This window comes from Sus scrofa, chromosome 14, assembly GCF_054392235.1.
Source record: "Sus scrofa isolate SSC_HxYL_T2T_F1_AM1 chromosome 14, Sscrofa_HxYL_maternal_Yorkshire_Landrace_v2.0, whole genome shotgun sequence".
Taxonomy (NCBI): domain Eukaryota; kingdom Metazoa; phylum Chordata; class Mammalia; order Artiodactyla; family Suidae; genus Sus; species Sus scrofa.
This window is the reverse complement of record NC_139396.1, coordinates 42,947,338-42,968,620: the sequence shown is the minus strand read 5'-3', so window position 1 is coordinate 42,968,620 and position 21,283 is coordinate 42,947,338. Positions and strand designations below refer to the sequence as shown.

At 44.2% G+C, this 21,283-nt stretch overlaps 1 protein-coding gene across 7 annotated transcripts in view; it reads right to left on the bottom strand.

The window, feature by feature from the left end:
• Positions 1–20,313, bottom strand: part of SPOCK3 (SPARC (osteonectin), cwcv and kazal like domains proteoglycan 3) — a 370,327-nt gene extending 350,014 nt beyond the window's left edge. For 3 of the 7 annotated variants that reach the window (XR_014826516.1, XM_021074208.2, XM_084994722.1), the window contains exon 1: positions 19,484–19,925. Coding sequence is in view for 4 of the 7 variants with exons in the window: in XM_021074208.2 (XP_020929867.2) it covers positions 19,484–19,654 (171 nt within the window). In the remaining 3 variants the exon portion in view is untranslated. Of the gene's footprint in view, positions 1–19,473; positions 19,926–19,983 lie in introns of those variants that run through there. The other 4 variants (XM_021074207.2, XM_084994721.1, XM_084994723.1 and 1 more) reach the window with 3 other exon arrangements.
• Positions 20,314–21,283: the final 970 nt, after the last annotated feature.

The window sequence follows — 21,283 nt, the reverse complement described above, 5'->3', positions numbered from 1 at the left end:
CACCTCGCTGGGGGACACCTGGCCAGGAAACATCTCGCCCCGAGAAGTAGTGGTTTCTTTCACAAACTCTGAACATATTTGCTTCCCAACCAGTGAGTATTTGAAAATATTCTTTTAAGTTGCAACAATGATTGACTCGTGATGCTTCATCTGGGTGTTGATGAATGAGTACCAGCATGGAATGCAAAAGGCATGTGAATTTTAAAGAAAAATGCTATTTTCAAAGAACACAAACATTGAAAAGTATTACAACCTGATATCATATGGAAATTAAATTGGGTTTCTTGTGTTCAGCGGCTGGAAGGGAAACTTTCAGGTCCTTATGTTCTGTATATCGCCATTTATCTTAGGGCTTTTTGGACACCCAGTTTGGGACACAAAACCATCAGCCCTCATTCTCACTTAAAAAGGCAGACTATGAAATGTGAAGGGATTCACCAGCCAGTACACAGACGGTGCTGCATCACCTGAGATGAACACCAGCAACCTGGGGCACCCAAACATTTTAAAATAAAAAGTTCAACACTCTGTATTTTTAATTTTCCTGAAAGAATCAAAGCAGAGTAGACATCACAGGGGGAAAAGGCAGAAATCCCTGAAATGCGTTTTGCTAATTTCACACTCTCACTTGTATTTTGCATTACACACGGAGAGGTAAAGGGGCAATTCTGGGATAAGGATCTGCAAAGAGCTCCCTGTGCCCCTTGATCAGCCCTCAGGTCCCTCAGTTAGGCACTGCTGAGATGGGACTGCAGCACACCCCCCCCCCCCGCCCGCCCCATCCATGAGGACTGGCTGCTCATTTTTCAGTTCCAGCCCCACTGCTCTTCAGTCTCATTTCCAAGGGCTCCCTGTCACTTAGGCTTTATCCTGCCACACAACCTCTCCTGGCTGTGACACCTCCAGACTCAGGCCCCTGCAGACCCCTGCCCTGTCCCTGTACGCGCTCTCCCACCCGCCCCCAGGCAGACTCCGCTCACCCATCCAAGTCCAGTGCAAGAGTCAGACCACAAGGCCACCGTGGAGTCACCCCCTCCCAAGATGCACTCTACTCATCTTACTTCTCCGCAACCCACACCCTAATCACCTTCAACCCTCAACCTCTTCCACTCCCCCAAGGATTCTTCAGGGAGGACATGGCATGTTCTGGATGGAGGCTAAAGGCAGCAGGTAATTATTTAAAACTAAGCAGCCATTCTCTCACTGTTTTGATATATATTTTAGTCTCAATGATAATGTTTATAAATGTGAAAAAAATGTGTGTATTTAGCAAAGAGATACTTAGATTTATGAATGGATAAAGAATGTTTGTTTCTGAAATGGCATCATACTTAAGCAATTTATTATTTTCAATTGTGTTTAGATGTACATTTCATCATTTGAGATTTATAACAATCCTCTGATTTTCTAGAGAGCAAATACTGTTCTCATTATACAAGCTAAGTAACTGCCTCTTACAAATGTGAGGTGATTAGCTCTGGAGCACACAGGTAAGTGCAAAGAGTTCGCTATCTAGACACATTTTTTTTTAATATCTGACACATTTTTTTTAAAATATCTGACACCGATAATTTATTGGGAAATGCCAGATCCTACACATTTTAGATAATGTGCTTAATCTAGATGTGGTTCAGTTGAACAATAAATGATTTTTTAAAAGTTCAACTTAAATGATAATTTAAATGATGAAATAATGATGATTAACACATACCAGGGACTTAACATATACTAACATGAACTAAGAACTTCACAGGTATCAACACATAGGCATCCAACACAACCCTGTGTGGTGGGACTTAAGATGCTCCCTTATGTCCAGAGCCAGAGCAGTGGATGGAGGAGGCTTCTCAAGGTCACAGGGCAGGAAGTGTGGAGCCTGGGCTCAGATTCAGGGAGTCTGGCTACAGAATGATGGCATCCAACAGTGCACGTGTTACAGCAGCAAGACCCAACCTTGTAACCGTCAGGGGACCGAGTTACATTAAATGAAATAAACAGTATCTCCACTGTGTTCCTGGAGTAATGAGGTCCCTGCAGTCACTTGCACGGAAGCATTTCTTTGCCTTACTGTGGCTGAAGTATTCAGCCTGCAGTCAATTGGTCAATAACACCAGGCTTTGATGTTCTTGTTTTGTTTTTTTTTCTTTTAGAGCCGAACCTGCGGCATATGGAGGTTCTCAGGCTACGGGGTTGAATCAGAGCTGTAGCTGCCAACCTACACCTCAGCCACAACAACACCAGACCTGAGCCAAGCCTGTGACCTACACCACAGCTCACGGCAACGCCAGATCTTTAACCCACTGAGTGAGGCCAGGGAACAAACCTGTGTCCTCATGGATACTAGTCAGATTCATTTCTGCTGAGCCATGATGGGAACACCCCTAAAATGTTAGTAATACAGAACTCAAGAAGAACTTTCAGAAACAGGTGCATCTATCTCTAGGAATCTCTGAATAAACTCATTCATGTCTAATCAGTGGCTCAGAAAACAACACACAGTAAAGCTGCTTTTTCTCACAAATTAGTTCAGACTTTTTTCTAAGACTTTACAAAAAAATGCTGTTTCTTATATATATTGTTACTTGCAGCCTAAGAACCACGCTGGCTCTCATTCATAACCCCTCCAAGAGAGGGACACAACACTTTTTGATGTGATTCTCTCTTCACTTAAGGTTGGCAGTCATCTTAGGAAATGAGAACTTTTTCCTGGATGAGAGAGTGGATTTCAAATTATCTTTCTCCAAATAAAATGCAAATATTTGTTCACACAATCTAATGAGCCCTTTGCTAATACTATCTCAGATTATGTCAAAGACCAAAATATGCACTGTGTATTTTTTACTTTTAAGTGGGCTTTTAATGGACCATCAAACACTCACAGACAACTCACTACAGTTAATCATAGCTTCGTATACAGTTAAAATAGATTAGTTTCTCTTTCTTTAAATCCTATTAAGATTGCCCCTACCTAAATATTTAATAACAATTTTTAGAAACAAACAAAACAAAAATTGTCATATTAAGCCTACATACAGACTAAAAAATTCATTTCACTTCCAGGAATGTCTTTTAAAAGTTACAAAATATGCATATTTGAATGTAACCAATATGATTCCTTTAATTTTAACAGACAACAAGCATGCTTGTTTTGGGGGGTCTTTTTGTTTTGTTTTGTTTGTTTCCTTTTCTTTTTAGAACCATACCTGAGGCATATGGAAATTTCTGTGCTGGAGTTGAATTGGAGCTGCAGCTGCCAGCCTACACCACCGCCACAGGCATGTCAGATCCTTAACCCACTGAGTGTGGCCAAGGATCGAACCTGCATCCTCATGGATATTAGTCAGGTTCTTAATCCACTGAGCCATGACGGAACGTCTTTTCTTTTTCATTTTTTTTAAGACAACAGCACCCTTGTGTTCAATATCAAGTGATTTTCCTGTGTTAGGCTGCACATGTCACCATATAAAACTGAGACTTCAAGATCTACTCAAATTACTACTTACCAAGGTTTTCAAGCTGCTACATACTAGATAGTGTCAACACCCTCATCCTACCATCCTAAGACACGATTTTCCCACTTTTAAAAACTCTCTGAGGAGTTCTCATCGTGGCTCAGTGGTTAATGAACCCAACTAGTATCCAAGAGGATGTGGGTTCAATCCCTGGCCTTGCTCAGTGGGTTAAGGGTCTGGTGTTGCAATGAGTTGTGGTGTAAGTCACAGATGCAGCTCGAATCTGGTGTGGCTGTGGCTGTGGCTGTGGTGCAGGCCGGTAGCTGCAGCTCCGATTTGACCCCTAGACTGGGAACCTCCATATGCTGTGGGTGCGGCCCTAAAAAGACAAAAAAACAAAAAAAATAAAAACACCTCTGAGCACTATTTTCCATTCATCTGGTCACACAGATTCTAAGTAAGGATGATCAAATTTATATTATGGGGTGTCACAGACAGATGACACCCCCCAAAACCAACTTCACCCCATGTTTTCCACACCTGGATATTAACCTCAGTTCACAGAAGCTGCTGCTTTGGTCTATTTGGCTTTTTTTTTTTTTTTTTTTAAGGTTTATTCTTTTACCTCTTAACAGTAGACAAAGATCTGGATTTATTTAGGAAAAACTGACTATTTTCAACCTAAATCCTGTTTTCCTCTATTCCTATTGCTTCAACGAGAGCAAGAGTTATTTCTGTACCATAAACCTCTTCAGATAAATCTGGGAGTCAGGAACCAAGGCTCGAGTTTCTTCAGTTAGATCACAGCAGAGAACAGCGACCTCATTCAATCCAAAATCCACTTAAAACCATTTCTAAAGTGACACAACACAATTTCTCAACTTGCTTACATAATGTCACTGGAAATCCTGTACTATGAAGTGCCAGAAACCCTTAACAAGGTCAAGGTATTTCAGAAAATTTGCAGTAATGTCTTCATTTTTCAAGGCTTCTAGAAAAATACAAAACAATACATGGAATACTTGTCCACATGAACTTCAGACCAAGCTCACTGCAGGTGGTTTGGCTACAACCTTCCTACAGCAAGGATGCTGGGGTGTGGCCACTCTCTGGTTCCCCAGTCACTGCAGCCCGTGCCTAGACCCTGAGTCTGCTGTCAGGCTGTGCCCTGTGATAACGCAGAAGGTGGGCAAAGCTGTGTCCACAGCCCCTGGTTCCTTGCAGGGAATCAGCTCTGTCCTCCTCCTGTGGCCACTCATGGGTGAGAAAGGTGTATTTTTACTTTTAACTCTTGGTCTAAAATGAACCGTTCACATGTGTGATTTCTTCCTGTGTTGGTGCAAAGACAGATGTCATTCTGTCTCATGGAATCACAGGGCTGCAGAGGGAAAGCAGGTCCACCTGCAAGAGTCCAAAATAACTCAGAGTGAAAATAAACAGCCAATTCATTACAGCTATTCTAACCATTAATGGTATGGTTGCATCAATTCACAGTATGATAACAGCAACAATAAGCCCCCACTTTAGCCTTATATTTCTTTCTTTTTTTTTTTTTTGTCTTTTGTCTTTTTAGGGCTGCCCCCACAGCATATGGAGGTTCCCAGGCTAGGGATCAAATCAGAGCTACAGCCTCTGGCCTACTCCACAGCCACAGCAACTCGGGATCCAAGCCACATCTTCGATCTATACCACAGCTCAGGGTAACGCTGGATCCTTAACCCACCGAGCAAGGCCAGGGATTGAATCTGCATGCTCATGGATACTAATTGGGTTTGTTAACCATGGACCCACGACAGTAACTCCTAGCCTTATATTTCATCATTTTATTTAATCAATGTTAAGGGCATATGGGAAAAAGAGCAGGCACCGAGTATGTTCATGTAGAAAAAACAGTAGCTAACTAAAATGTTCCCTTTTCTCTGATTTTGCCATCATGTCTGATATCTATAAAATGATACCAAAATCCATTATCTTCTATGACTATTTTTTTTCTGGGAAGTATGTAGATCGCCAACTTTTTAATTTGATGCTTCTTTCCTGATTTTAAATTGAATATTTTTATGTAGCAAAACTATTTTAAATAGCATTTGAAATGACTATATAGATTATAGATGTATAATATACAACTATAGATATATAATAATTTATTCAAAAGTTACAATAATTTTTATTTTTTTTATTTCTAGGGTTGCACCTATGGCATATGGAGGTTCCCAGGCTAAGGGTAGAATCAGAGCTGCAGCTGCCAGTCTACACCACAGCTACAGCAATGCCATATCTGCACCATGTCTGCAACCTATGTCAAATCTTGTGGTGAAGCTGCATCCTTCAACCACTAAGTGAGGCCAGGGGTCAAACCCACATCCTCATGAACACTAGTCAGGTTTGCTACCAGCAAGCCACAATGGGAACTCCCATTAAAATCATTTTAAAATCTTTTCTTCTATATACATGAGGAACTTATGTACTTACTTTTTAAAGGTGTTTGAGTGTGTTAACAATAACCTTAAAAAATCATGTTCTAGGAGTTTCCATCATGGCTCAGCAGAAACGAATCTGACTAGTATCCCTGAGGTCACAGGTTCCATCCCTGGCCTCGCTCAGTGGGTTAAGGCTCTGGTGTTGCTGTGAGCTGTGGTGTGGGTTGGCAGCTATAGCTCCAATTTGACCCCTAGCCTGGGAACCTCAATGTGCTGTGGGTGCGGCCCTAAAAAAAAGCAAAAAAAATTATGTTCTAAGTAATAATGTAAAAGAAACTGTCCCCCAAATTTAGAAAACCCAAGTATTTAGCAAGAAAAATTTTACTTGTCATTTTTTCATGAATATCAGCTGCTATTTAATGTTAACCAAGAAACTGGAGCTCGAGTTTAAAACACAAATACTGCCAGACTGTTTATTTAAATATAATGAAGAAAGAAGAAATCTCTTTCTCTCACAGCCCATCTCAGTGACAGCGGGGGTCATGGAGAGGATGTGACCATGAGTTGGACCCAGTAACCGGAGGCTCCTCACCCTTGACTCCATCCTTGGATGCAGGTCTGCCCACAGTTCCCACACCAGGAGGCAGCCCTGGAGGGAAGGGTGGTGTGGAGAAGGCCTGCATTAAGTCCATGATGCACGTAGTCGAGGCCTGTGTATAAAGCATCAGGTCCTGGTGGGCGGGCGGGCACGCATACCCACGCATCCTTTGGTGCCCACGTCAGCCCCCTTCTCCCTACACCTAAGTCCTGCAGAAATGACTATACGGATATTGTGACATTGATACAGCTGTACCCTGTAAAAATTAAACTGTGCAAGTGTTAACTAGGAAAAAGTTACTTAAATTTATAGATTAATTCAAACAAAAAAGTTAAGCCCCAAAACCATTATCAGAAAGAGTTTCATGCAACCACAAATATAAATCAGAAACACTGCAGTCTAATCCAGCAACAAAAAAGTGAAATTTATTCAAGTTGAGTACTTAAGAACAAATGGGCTTTAACTTCACCTAAGATGACCTATACCTAAAAGTACCTGCAAATTATGAGAATTACTATTCACGAGGCACTTATTTTTGGAGTCCAAGGTGACAACTATGGAGTAAAGAAACCTGAAAGCCACTCGAGCAGACCAATCAGAAGTCATCACACAGCTTTCAGTTCAAAAATTGTGTGGGAGTTCCCGTCTTGGTGCAGTGGAAATGAATCTGACTAGGAACCATGAGGTTGCAGCAGTGCAAATGAATCCGACTACGAACCATGAGGTTGCGGGTTTGATCCCTGGCCTTGTTCAGTGGGTTAAGGCCCTGGCGTTGCCGTGAGCTGTGGTGTAGGTTGCAGGCACAGCTTGGATCCCGTGTTGCTGTGGCTCTGGTGTAGGCCAGCGGCTACAGCTCCGATTTGACCCCTAGCCTGGGATCCTCCATATGCTGAGGGTGTGGCCCTAAAAAGACAAAAAAAAAAAAAAAAAAAAAATTGACTATGTGAACATAACCATACCAGAGCCCCATGGTCGTGAACTTGATCTCAGATGATGTTAGGTGTTTCCTCCATTCTGCCCTGGGTACCAAGGGTGGGGCCACACCTGAGACTAGCTTGAGCCTGTGCCAGCAGGAAAGGCGCTTGTCACCCATCACTGAGGACAAGTGGCCCCAGTGCTCCCCAAACTACAAGTCCAAGAAGGCAACGCAAGTAAACAAAGAGGTTCTTGGTCCAAGAGTAAACACAAGGCTTTTGGCAGCAAAGGCTCGCTGGCTTTCAGCTTCTCAGCAAAGAAAGCAGTCCTAGAACTGGATTCCAGCTCCCAGGCTGACCCCCAATCCCTGGTAGTTCTCAGCGACACTCAAAACCAGGGACAGGGCAAACACTGAAAATGCAGTTTCCCCCAAATACTTCTTTAGTCCTCAAAAATGATGTGAGATGTCCTCCCCGATCTTCACAATTAACTTGCTATCAGAATTAAACAGGCCCTTCCCCACCGGCAATTTTCCCATGTTTTAAATTTAACTTAGGAAGATACGTGGAATAAAAAAATAACAGAAGGCATTCGATTGTGAAATGAACGATTTTTAAATGACAATCAAACTAGCAAGCAAAGTCGATGCGTTTAATCACCAAGAAATTCTGAGGATAACATGTTAAGCATGTTGATTGACTAAAACCTTGACTGTGGCTGAGGGTCATGTTCACATTTCACAGCTTCCAAGCCAGCAGCACTTCAGGCACCCGCGTGGGGCATGCCTTTAATGCACAGTTTCACAAATATGACAGTTCTTTAAAAGGGCATGACATCTCACTCCAAGAGAAATTAGATTTCATGTCAAAGAAAGACGTCTCAGGGTCCACGAGGCCAGTGCTTGTGGACGCTGTGTTCCAGAAAAGCTGTGCCTCCGGGAATATTCACAGGAGACGAATCTGACTGCCAGGCACGTGGAGAACATCACGAACATGGGCCAGTCCTGTCCGAAGACCTCACCCTACACCGCAGGCGCAAAGGCCTAGAAACGCTCAACATTCTAAAGCTGCTCTTTGCAGCAGCTGACACCACGTGCCAAGACAACTGGCAAGTTCTATTTCAGATGAGCCTGCTTAGAACACCCCTGTGAATATTTTGAAGGTCACAAAGTGGCCTGGAGAAAAGTAAATGTGAGCTGTGATTAGGAGACTACCCAGTTACTACCTTTAGTAAGCATTTTACCAGATTCGGAAAGATAATGGCCAGTGATGTTTTATATATTTGGGGGACACAACTAGATCAGGTTGTTGCACTTTTGGCCCTTCTCCTTCCTTTGTTCCTGTGAAATAATAGGCTTTTCCTTATGCTAAAAATAAAAACCAACAGAATTATCTGGAACACTCACCATGTTCCAAAACTGACTGTATGCATTCATTTCAATTTTCATCAGGTATTTCATATAACTAGTTATTTCATATTAATACTTAGTATAAAATTTAGCACCCAATAAGTTCACTGTTAATTTTAATAGCTACAAAATGCAGAAATGATTAATTTTAATTCACTCCATATTTTCTTCAGTATGGCAGCTAATTAATTTTGCTCTTTTGCTATAAAACTCTGAAAACAGAGAATTCATGTTCAATGAAACAGTTCATACTTAATAATAACATCAATGAAATTCTAGATGGATGAAGACCTCAAAATAACAGACAACAAAATTATTTTAACATACTACCTTAAATATTAATGTAATTTCATCTTTTAAAAAGTCAACAGGGAGTTCCCTGGCAGCCCAGCAGGTTAAAGATCTGATATTGTCACTGCTGTGCCCCAGGTCACTGCTGTGGCACAGGTTCAATCCCTGACCCAGGAACTTCTGCATGCCATGGGTGTGGCCAAAAAAAAAGAAAAAAGGTCAACAGAATTACATCAATCTTCAATAGCCAACACTGGGAAATATAAAAAAAAAAATGTGATGTACTGTTGACAGACATGGTCAGGCTGTCTCAGAACCCACTCAATACTGAGCACACTTACAAGTAAAGGTAGGTGTTGATTACATATAATGAGAATTTGTGAATGCCTGGTCTTAAACTGTAAGACATAATTCCTTTCCCTTTTCCACTTTCTCTACTTTGAAAATAAATCCACAGCTGTAGTGGGAATTTAGGCACAATGGTGCCCTAACAGTTTCCAAAGAGGCTGCAGTTGCCCCGTAAGGACACAGCAGCTCTGTAAGGACACCTTAGTGGTCCTTTCAACATCACCCCTACCCACCTGACATATGCAGAACTGTCCCGTGATCTCAAGATGCACTAATGTGAGAATGCCAGTGGCATGCAGGGTCCCATGTGCTGTGCCTGTGGGGATAAACACTGTTCTCTGAGCAACACTGTGCTGAAGGCCTCCTGGCCTCCTGTTCACACACATAACTTATATAAAACTAAAGAACTCAGGCTGCTGGAAGCCTTCTATTGTAGCTTCGAGACTGTAACGAACATTCTAAGTCTTTATCAATTCATTGGTCTAGCAGAAAAGAATATAAAGTTACTGTGACTTTTAAAGTAAACTCATGTAAGTTGCTTGTCATGACTCATGTAAAGTGGTCAACTGTTAAATAATAAAAAAAAAAAGACATGATCTTCAGAGCTAGAGAGAGTAGGTTCAGATCTTAAGCAGGTTAATTAAGCTTGTTGAAACTAAAAGTGTCCCTGTTTGCAGAAAGTATATCAATAATGTCTACTTTTTAGGTTGTTTAAAAACTTAATTAAAAACGGACAAAGGACTTGAATAGACATTTCTCCTGAGGTGACATAGAGATGGCCATCAAGCACATGAAAAGATGTTCAACATCTAATCATCAGGGAAACAATAATCAGAATCCAGGGAAACAAACATCAGAATCGTAATGAGCATCACCTCACATGTGTCAGAATGGCCATCATCCAAAAACAGAAAAAAGTGGTGGCAAGGCTGTGGGGAAACTGCAATCTTCGTGCACTGTTGGTGGGGATGTGAACTTGTGCAGCCACTGTGGAGAACAGTATGGAGGTTCCTAAAAATATTTTAAATAGAACTATTGTACAATCCAGCACGCCCAATTCTGAGTATCTATCCAAAGAATAGAAACGAGGATCCAGAAGAGAAATCTGCACCCATGTTCCTGGCAGCCTCTTTCACTACAGCCAAGAGGCAACCACAACCTGAGGGCCCATCAGTGGATGAGCAGATAAACACATGTGGTTTACCCACACAATGGAATATTACTCATTTTAAAAAGCTGAAATCCTGCCATCTGCAACAACATGGATGAACTTTGAGGTCATTCTGCTAAGTAAAATAAACCAGTCACCAAAACACAAACCCTGTTTGACTCTACTCACATGAGAAATCCAATGTGGTCAAATTAATGGAAACAAAGGGCTGTAAAGGCTGCGGGAGGTGGCAGGGAGTTGTGTTCACCACAGGCAGAGGTCTATTCTGCAAGATGAAATAGCTCTAGAGATGGGCGTACAGCAATGCGAATATGCTGTAATATTCCTTAACTATACACTTAAAGATGGAAAATATGACAATGCTATATTACATGTTTTTTACAATCAAAAATATTTTTTAAAGACTATACTACACGTCACATGTATGTAATGTGCCCGGCATGTGACTCGCAAAGACCGTGTTTCCAGACCCAGAAGTGGATACCACAGTGTGTAAGGTCAAGGCTGTGGAACCCAAATGCCAGGGCTGCTAGAGCCCTGGGTGACAAGAGAGACCCAGGAGGCAAGACAAGCAGTTCCCAGACACATAGACCCCCCTGGGCAGGGGATGTTTGCAAGACTGAGCCAGACCCATGAGTGGCCTGCTTTCCCTCTGGGTCCCTGCTTGGCCTCCTTCCTGCAACTGTCTGCATCCTGGCCCCTGAGGGGGAGGGAGGCCAGGTTGCTGCCCCCATGGCCTCCCCCTCACGCCCTTCCTACTGGACAGAAACTGGCTGATGGAGCCCCTGGAGGGACAACCCTGAAGCCAGGCCTGGACAGCGGCCCCAGTGCTGCTGATACAGGTGGGGAGAAGTGCAATCGTGCTTTGCCTGGGCCTGACTCAGGCCCCTCACGCAGGAGCTCAGCCTGTTGCCACCTGACACAGCTGCCACCAGAAGCCAGGCAGAAGGGAGAGAAGGACAGACCACTGGCCGCTCCCTGACCACTCTGGGCTCAGCTGCACAACCATGACCTGAAGTGTGGTCATCAAAGAAGAGAAGGATATGCATGCTTTGATGTTACATAGAGGGCAGCAAAAAGGAAGACTGCAGAGCAGCAACATTCTGAGGCCAAAGAGAAACTGCAGGAAAAGACGTGACCGTCTTGGCAGAGGGAGTGCCGAGACGCTTCGCACACAGTCCACGGTCAAGTGGACATGATGGCCTTGGTGCAGCGCACCTACCGCGGGCCCTGTGTATCAATGGGCTCCGGCAGTTTAGAATGTGAAACCTTACATTTTCAAAAAGTGTTCCTTCAAATTATGAAACTGGGCTTGGAATGGTCAGTGGCGGGCACACAGCTGAAAGCCCTGCTCAGGGCTGTACAGCAGGCACCCGGCTTGCAGGGCTCTTCCCAGTCCAGGCTTCAAGCTGGTCACTGTGTGGGATGGGAGGGCAGAGCACCACCGGCCACGACGGTCCAGAGGTCACAGCCTAGAGGGCAGGGGAGGCTGCAAACTAAGAGAAGCAGAACGAGAAAGAAGATAAAAGGATTTCCGTAGATGGGTGGACACTGTAAATACTCCAGGAGCCTACAGGAGCTGGATATGTGTGCAGAAGATTCACAGATTGTTTTAAAAAATAAACACGTAGAGAGTTCCTGTCATGGCTCAGTGGTTAAGATCCTGACTAGTATCCATGAAGATGTGGGTTCGATCCCTGGCTTCCCTCAGTGGGTTAAGGATCTGGTGTTGCCGTGATCTGTGGTGTAGGTCACAGACACGGCTCAGATCCCGCATTACTGTGGCTGTGGTGTAGGCTGGCAGGTGCAGCTCTGATTCTACCCCTAGCCTGGGAACTTCCATATGCCGTGGGTGCTGCCCCCCAAAATAAATAAGTACATAAATACATAAAACAAAATAATCCTGGCCCAGATCATGAAAACTCAAGTTGTGTAAGAACATAAAATGTTATTCTGAGTCAGAATCCTGAGCTCTAGAAGCAGTCTTATTATAAGAGTAGGAACATAAATGCGTTAGAGCAGTGCCTAATGTTCCTTCTATATATCTAGTGAAAATCATAAGTCCAAGCATATAATTCCCAGCAGGCTGACTTTCTATAGAAACCAGGAAGGCACGCAGTGACCCCACATATGACAACAAAGGAGACAGTGCTCTCAACTTATGAGCTGTGGAGATTTTAACCAGAAAAAGTGATATATGTTTAACAACACTGCAGGGGAATTGTCTGCTTTCTAATCAGCCTATAAAGATAATACCTATAATGCAACATACAATCACCTTGGTTTTCTAATTAATCTGTTACCCATTTGAAGACACACATACACACATGTAAACCATATAGACAACACATGTTTATACATAAACCCATACAGCATAGCTGTAAACATAGAGAATATATGTTCACACCCGTGTACAGAGTATCTTATCTCTCACTCTGCTTAGTTACCCTTTCCTAATGCACTAGAAGTTATGACAGTGGGAGAGTTAAAAGTGTTACCTAGACCTCTAACTTCTGCATGTTAGAACCAAGCCAGGGAAAAATCAACTAAATTCTGTACTCAATTCCGGCTTCTTGACGATGTCTGACAACGTGATGTCAGCTCTACCCAAAAGCCCCTCTGCAGACACTGCACATGCGTGGGCACCGACGGACCTGCCTTCCTCATGTGATGCTGACTTGACAAAACCAATCCTATATCCTGACACAGGGTGAGTATGGTGGTGGAGGTGATGGTAAGAAACAGGAATGTGGGTGGTTGTACCGTAACGAGGGCTTAACTAGGGCCACTGTTTAATGTGAACCACTGCTTAACTAGGACCCCAATGACCAGGAGAGGTCAGGATGTTGCTTGGGGATGGCCCTTTGCTGTTGGGGTCACTCACTGCCCAGAATCTTCAAAGACCCTGTTGCTTCCCTACTAGGTCAACTGCCTCTCTCCTGAGTGAATTCCCTAGTGATTTCAACAGTCCAACATCAAAAAACACTGCCTGCTAGAGTTTACCAGCTCTGATCTGCAGAAATGCACACTATCTACAAAGGCTGTTACAAATGGGGATTTTTTAACATAGCATAGCCCACTGTCCTCAAAAGTTCAAAAGTGAGAGAAGAACATTCATGAGAATGCAATGAATTAACTGTGAAGAAACCCCAAGCCCCCATGTTCCCAGATGTGATAAAGCACAAAGCTACGACCTTTTGAAATGTGTTTGTACAGTGAGAAACACCAAAAATGTACTTAAAAAAAAAAATCAGAACTGGATATCCATTACTGAGAAAGTATTCCTGGACAGAGAGAGAGTGGTTTAATTTGTTAAATTTCTCCAAACTGTTAATAATTGTTTAATTTTATTTTTGGAGCATATTGTTGAGAAGGAAAGTAACAAAACTCTTGCCTGCTGTGAAAGCACCACAAAAGCAATCCTTTCACAAGAGATATGGATTTGAACTGCACACCTGAAATGTACACAGTTGTATTTGTCAATTACATCTCAGTACCAGGGAGAAACCCTCAGCCAGGGCTCCTAGAAATCTAGGGAAAGTGTTGAGAGAGGTCCTTCAAAACATTTTTCACTGTCTGCATTACAATGCCTTTAAAGCAAGAGTTCTTTCCTTGGGGGAGGCAGCGAAATCTGACTTCCTAATGCCCTTCAAGTTAACAGACTCAGGGGCCTTTATCCCTCTGCAACCCTGAGGCACCCAGAAATATCCCTCCCTATCAACCCTTCTCTCTCAAATAATCTGTACACTCCAGACCCTCAACTCAGATGAAAAGGGAAAGACCAAGAAAAGAGAAGTCCATAAAGGTTTACTTACTAGTCAGTATATCCAAATCAGGTATTTTCACAAGACTAACTTAGAATTTGAGAGCCTCTGAGACACTTCAACCTATATTTCACATTTTTACCACAGTTTATACCTCCTTAAATTTATGTTAAGGTTGCATTTTAAAAGTTAAATTGTAAAACTTTGCTGTGTTCAGATTTATCTAAAGAGTATGTGAAATCACCAAGGAACAAATGTAACTAAACTTGATTCTGCAACACAGAGGGTAACCACTTCTTAAAGTTCAAAAATGAGCCCCAGGTGTTTTGTTTTGTGAGGTGATGGAGTTGTGGTTACAATTTTTTTCAGACTCTACTTTTATAGAGCAGTTTTAGGTTCATGGAAAAATTGAAAGGAGGGTACAGAGGTTTCTCATACACCCCCTGCCCACACAGGCATGAATCCCCGCATTATCAACACCCCACCAGATTGTTCATGTGTTACAACTGATCACACAACACTGGGTCGTCACAATCACCCCAAGTCCATGGTTTGCCTTAGGGTTCACCCTCGGGCTGTCTGTTCTATGGGCGTGGACAAAAGCACAGTGATAGGCATCCACCATCAGACTATCATTACAGAGTATATTCATGGCCCTAAAATTCTTCTGTGGTGCATGCATCTTATCAAATTATGGTTTTCTCTGGATATATGCCCAGGAGTGAGACTGCCGAGTCATACTGTAACTCTATTTTCAGTTTTTTTAAGGAATCTCCATGTTGTATATACTCAAAGAAAACAAAAACACTAATTCTAAAAGATACATGCACCCCAATGTTCACTGCAGTGCTATTCACAATGGCCAAGACATGGAAGAAACCTAAGGGTGCAGTGACTGATGAATGGATGAAGAAGGTGTGGTTCATATACACAACAGAATATGACTTAGCCATTCAAAGAATGAAATGATGCCATTTGCAGCCACATGGCCGCCACTAGAGATTCTCATACTAAGTCAAATGGAAAAGAATCCCAAAGGACTACAGATACATATATTACATATATATGTATAATATACATTACATGAGTATATATTTTGTATTTATACATATATATATAAAACTGAGTCACTTTGCTCTATACCTGAAACTAACACAACATTGTGAATCAACTACATTTCAATAAAAATTTAAAAATAAAGTATCTCTGACTTTAAAAATAAATCCTCTGTGATCTACTTGTTCATCCCTACTTTGCCCTTCTACCCCCCAGCCCCTGCTATTTTTGTTGAAAAATAAATATAATCTAAAAGCATTTGGATTTCATTTTAAGGATAGAATTCTGATGTTATGAGTTATTTAAAATTAGCAAGGCAGGAGTTCCCGTTGTGGTTCAGTGGGTTATGAACCTGACTAGTATCCATGAGAATGTGGGTTCGATCCCTGGCCTCACTCAGTGAGTTAAGGATCTGGTGTTGCCATGAACTGTGGCGTAAATCACAGACATGACTCAGATCCTGCATTGCTGTGGCTGTGGTGTAGGCTAGCAGCTGTAGCTCCAATTAGACCCCTAGCCTGGGAACTTCCATATGCCATAGGTACGGCCCTGAAAAGCCAAACAAATTGAAAAAATAGTAATAAATTTAGCAAGGCCATCATTACCACTTTTGCTAGATTTTCACTGTATCACTACCAACATACAGCATCCTTTCTGTCACTCTTAAATACTAGATGTCCTCCAGTGAAGTCAGTAACAGGTAAGGCTGATGGTGGTATCGTATCGTTCTTTGCCAGTTAATCTACTGGTTTCCAAATTCCGTACGTATTTATTACAGGATAAAGAATATTTGGTTTAACTGACTTACAAAATATAATGTTTGAAACATATATGAACTATTTGATGCATGAGCTAATGACTCAGTTTCCTTATCATGACCCTGATTTGCAATTCTCTGAACAGACCACTGTATATATTCATATCTGCAACAACGGGGTGAGGGAGCCCTCTACCCTATGCTTGGTGAAGAGCATGGCGTTTCCACAAGACCCCCACTGAGGAGTCTGGGGATCCTGATTTTATCACCACCGCACAGAGCCAGAAAAGCAGAAAATGCTATGCAAGCAGTATATCTACTAAACATACCCTGTGGTTGAGTTTTTTGTTTATTTCAAAATCACATCATCACATGCTGAACATAAGGCGCTGGCTCTATCTGCCACAATGACATTTAGTGTGTGGACTTCTTTATATCTTTAAGATAAACTTTATGTTTCCTAAAACCTGGGGACTAAGATCGTTACAAGAGTTTTCTACCAATAACCAAATATACGTTTTTCAAAAGGATGAAAGTTCTGTGTCTACATAATGACACGTTTATACACTGAAAAGGGCAACAGCCCTTTATTCCAAGCATTGTTAGTACAGAATGGTCAAAATGACTGGAAGTTTCCTCTATATTAATCCTCACTGTAAGCCTGCCCATGGTTATTACTTCTCCGTAATTTATGCAGAGGACACGGAGGTTACTCATCCTTCATCACTGAGTCATCAATGGCCCTGCTTCCTCTGGTCACCTGCTCTCTGTTCACACTGCCTACCCATGGTCCTTATTTCTAAAACCATACTACATAAAACAATTATTACAGTAAACATATTTAAAGACTGCATTCATTTTAAAAAAATCATTCAATTAAAAAATAATGATGAATGTGTTTTGGACTAATTTTCAAAATAATTTTCAAATATTATTCAAAAGAAGACATTCTTCCAACTTTCATTAAGGAGTTACTTCTAAAACATGAACTGTATAAAAGAGAAGGTGGGATTTAATTCCAGCATCAATTGTGCTAAAATAGGTCCAAAGCTTTTTTCTAAACAAAATTAATTGTATTTTTATGGGAGAAATGCACTAAACAGAAGTACTTCTGTGAAACTATTTCCAAAAGCAGAGGTTCAGATTCCTTGTTTCTTTGTCTTTATACAATCTGAGCAGGCAACTCCATTATTTCAGATATCAGAATTGATGCAGACATTTCAAGGTAAATTCACACAATAGAGACTTATTTCAAGCAATGCCTCATAACCATGTGCTTCCAGCTTAAAATGAATCAAATAAATAAATAGCACCGTGAAAGATACAGAAAAAAAATTACCAGGCTAACAATTCCCTCCAAAGGTAAAGAAAATATTTAAATTGCCAGTGAGGTGTCTGGTCTAAATAAGGGTTCTATATTAAGCATCAGAGTTGAACCTGACACCTCAGCAGACCTGTTATTGTGTTAATAATGTGCAACAGGTGGTTCAAGAGGGAGAGCATGCTCACATCCTGCCTACCCTCCAGAAGTCATCTTCACAAAATGTAACCGCTTTACTAAAAACACTAACGCTGAAACTTGCAGTTTTTTCAAATAAGTCATTATTACACGTTCATGTACATCTGCATGAACTTCAATGAGATATTTGCAAAAAAAAAAAAAAACCCAAAACCCACAGTAAATCCTTTACTTAAATTTAACATATAATTTGGATGAATTTTCCCCTGAGATCATGTCAGAATGACTGAAAATGCTACAGCAATACGATGCTCTGTCTCTGTGGAAGGCCTGTAGGAATCACAGAATATTTCCAGGCAACTCAGTTCTCAGTTTAAATCAAGCACGTTTACCAATTCTCCAAGGACAGACTGGATTTCTCTTAATTCAATAAGGTAATTTGGATAAAGTCAGAAAATACTATGATATGCAAGGTTTAAAATATATTTTCGAGAAAGAAGCATAAAATTCATTTTTAAAAATTTAAAAGTAGCCAGTAAGTTACGACATGTCATAACAGGAAGCACTGTTTAGTGACAAATATTCAACTTTTTTTCCCAAATGAGGACACGACGAACAGAAAAAATTCCCCAGGTTTTGGAATATCTCATCAGCTAGCTGTCCTTTTGACTGTATTCAACATTAGCATAAACTTGACTAAATCAGGTATGTGAACGGTTGCCAGTGGAAGGGCTTTCATTCGGTAGGAAGCCGTTCATGAAGCAGGTAAGAGGGAACCCAGTCATTTCCCACCCCCTGCATCCAGCGGAATACCAATGAGATGCTACGTCGAATTTTAAAGTAAAAATGAGCATTTGTCGCGGAATCCAACTGCCAGAACCCAATCCACATTCGGCTGGGCTGGTCGGCCACTTCAGGTGAAGGGTGTGGGGAGAAATGGGATGAAACCAGCCCCAGCTTCCACTCACTATCCCAATTTCTCACATCAGGACGGAGAGCGGGCCTGAGCAAACAGACTCGCCTCCTCATGAGGCGCGGAGGCCCGGGGCCCGGGGTCCTCAGGTGTGCGGAGCCCGCCGGCGCCTCGGCCCCCGCCCTCCCCAGCGCGAGTTTAGGGGGGAGGGGCAGCCCCACCTGGACCAGCGCGCTAGGCCCCGCGGCTCCGCTGAGTCCGCGTCCGGTGGACACTGAGCGGCGGGTGAACAGCGACCGGCGGGTGCACAGCGACCCGCTGTCGCGGTCTCAGGTACAGGTTACGTCTCCATAGCCTTCATCATCCTTTAGGAAGCTCCCAGGTTGGGGGGGTGGGGAGATGAGGAGGTGGGGGGAGGGTACACAGCTTAACCCTCTCACGCTGCCCCTGAGGACGCCCAGCCGCCCACCCTCCCCGCGCAGCATCCGTGATATCGTAATCAGGGTTATGTCCAAGCCGGGTGTGGAAGCTGACGCCTGGCACAGGTCGGTTAGGCGGGTTTTGTCATCGTCTCACTCGGGCCACCAGACCCCTCCCCCGGTTCCCGGGAGCGGGAGGGCACCAATGATCCCACACCATCCCGTCTCCCCTCGGGCTCCCAGGTGGGCCACTCGGGGCGGGATCCCCTTGGCCGTGCCCGCCAGCGCCGGACACCGTGCAAAGTTGGGCGGGTAGCACTTTGCAAACCTCTGGGTGCGGGGAGGGGACTGTGGAGATCTGGGGACACTCGAACCCCATGCGTCAGGCAGGCGACTCCCCTGCCCCAACACCGCGCGGCCTCCGAGGCACCCACTTCCCTGCCACGCGCCCCGACCCCGACCCCGACCCAGCCCGGGGCGGCGCGCTCCAGCGCGGTTATGCTCCGACTTACGTCTCGGAATCGGTTCCACTGCCCGGCCTCCCGGTCGTACTGGGACACCGTGCTGAGCCATTGTTTGTCGTCCAGAAAACTGCCGCCGGCCGGCCGGCCCGTGGCCACCGCCAGAGCCTGCGCGCACCAGGCGGCCGCGCACACGCACAGCACGGCCGGCGCCCGGAGCATCTGGGGAAGGAGACACGGGGGCCGCGTCACACCGGGGCCGGGACCGCGCGTCTTGGCCCGGACGGGATCGGGGCACCGCAGGCCGGGAGCGGGTGGGGAGGTGGGGCTCGGCGCAAAGCTGGTGAGCCGCTCGGCCCTGCCTGACGCGCTGGACAGGCTCCTGGAGCCGCTTCCCGGCGCCGCTCCCGGTTCCCGCGGCCGCCGCCCCCGCCGCCCGCAAGCCCAGAGCGCGGGTGCCCACCCGCGGACGCCGCTTCGCTCTGCGCGCACCCCCTTCGCACGCCCCCCCGCCCCCAGTCCCTCTGGCGTCCCGCCTCCTCCCGGCCCACCTTCCTCCCCGGATCCGAGCTGCAGGAGCTCCGGATGCGACTTGGCTGGAGCGGAGGACTCGGCGTCCGCGCGGCCCCGCATCCGCCTCCCGCCGGCTCCGCACAGGCTCCGGCGCGGCCGCCGACCGGCCTCGCTTCCGAGGGCCGGAGGCTCGGGGCGCTTCTGCACCGGGGCGCACGCGGCACCGGGGCGCTCTCTCTGCCCGCCGCTGCCCTGCGACTCCGAGCTGCTCCCGGCGGAGGAGGGACGGGATCTGAGGACAACTTGGTGCGTCACAGTCGGGGCTCTTCGGACTTCACGCGTCTAGGGGAGGCCAGCTGCCGGCTCTCGAGGATGCGCTGGAGCCCAGAAAATTAGAGCTACGTGCGCATGAACTTCATGTTAAAGGGCGGAAGTTCTTTCTTTTTTAAGAAAACCGGGGGGGGGGGCCGTTTAGGTCCACCCCCATCCCTCAGGTGCTGGACATTATTTTCCTTGGATAAAGACACCGTGGCGACTGTTTACGTTCTAAGACGTGAATCACAAACTTAAAAGCCCAGTCTGTCTCCCTACTGCAAAATGGAAAAGAGCTTGGAAACTCATTTTGCGTTCCAGACATCCATTTCTGACAAAATACTCGGCGCTCTTTGGCTTTCCCACATATTTGAAATAAACTGGAAGGAAATCAGTAATTGGCCCCCTGTGAGCAGAATCGGATGGAGACAGTCCCTCCCACAGACTCAAAGATGTGGGTGCGGTGAATGTTATATGCAAATCAAACATTATTTCAGCCAAAACTACTTCTCCCAAAGCTTCGACCTTTGCAATTTTCCTGGAGCTCCTGAAACTTGAGGAGCTGTTTCAATAACAGCGGTGCCTTCTACCTTCGCCGTTTCAATCTCATACAACATTTGTGTAACATGTTTCAAACTACATTAAAATAGGAATCAGACATGATTCATTAACACAGAAATCAGGATTTAGAAATGCACATATAGTATGTAAAATGCAAGGTAAAAAACTCAGAAAAAAAATATTTCCCACGATTTCCCCTTTTTCTACCCTGATGAATGATACATCAAGGGAAGAAAAAAACAGAATCTGCAATGGCAATTCATGGATGCGCTGGCTGATGTAATCGTGTCAGATTACTCTAAAAACAGGGATGTATACTCATTCTCCAAAGATGTTAATTTGAGCTTCTTACAGTGGCGGTGCCCTCTATGTTAGAATGTTCTCGTTATCCCTCAGGGCATCATGAGATCCTCCTCCACTATGATGGGAAAAACAGAGTGCCTTAGATGAAAATTTGAGGCACAG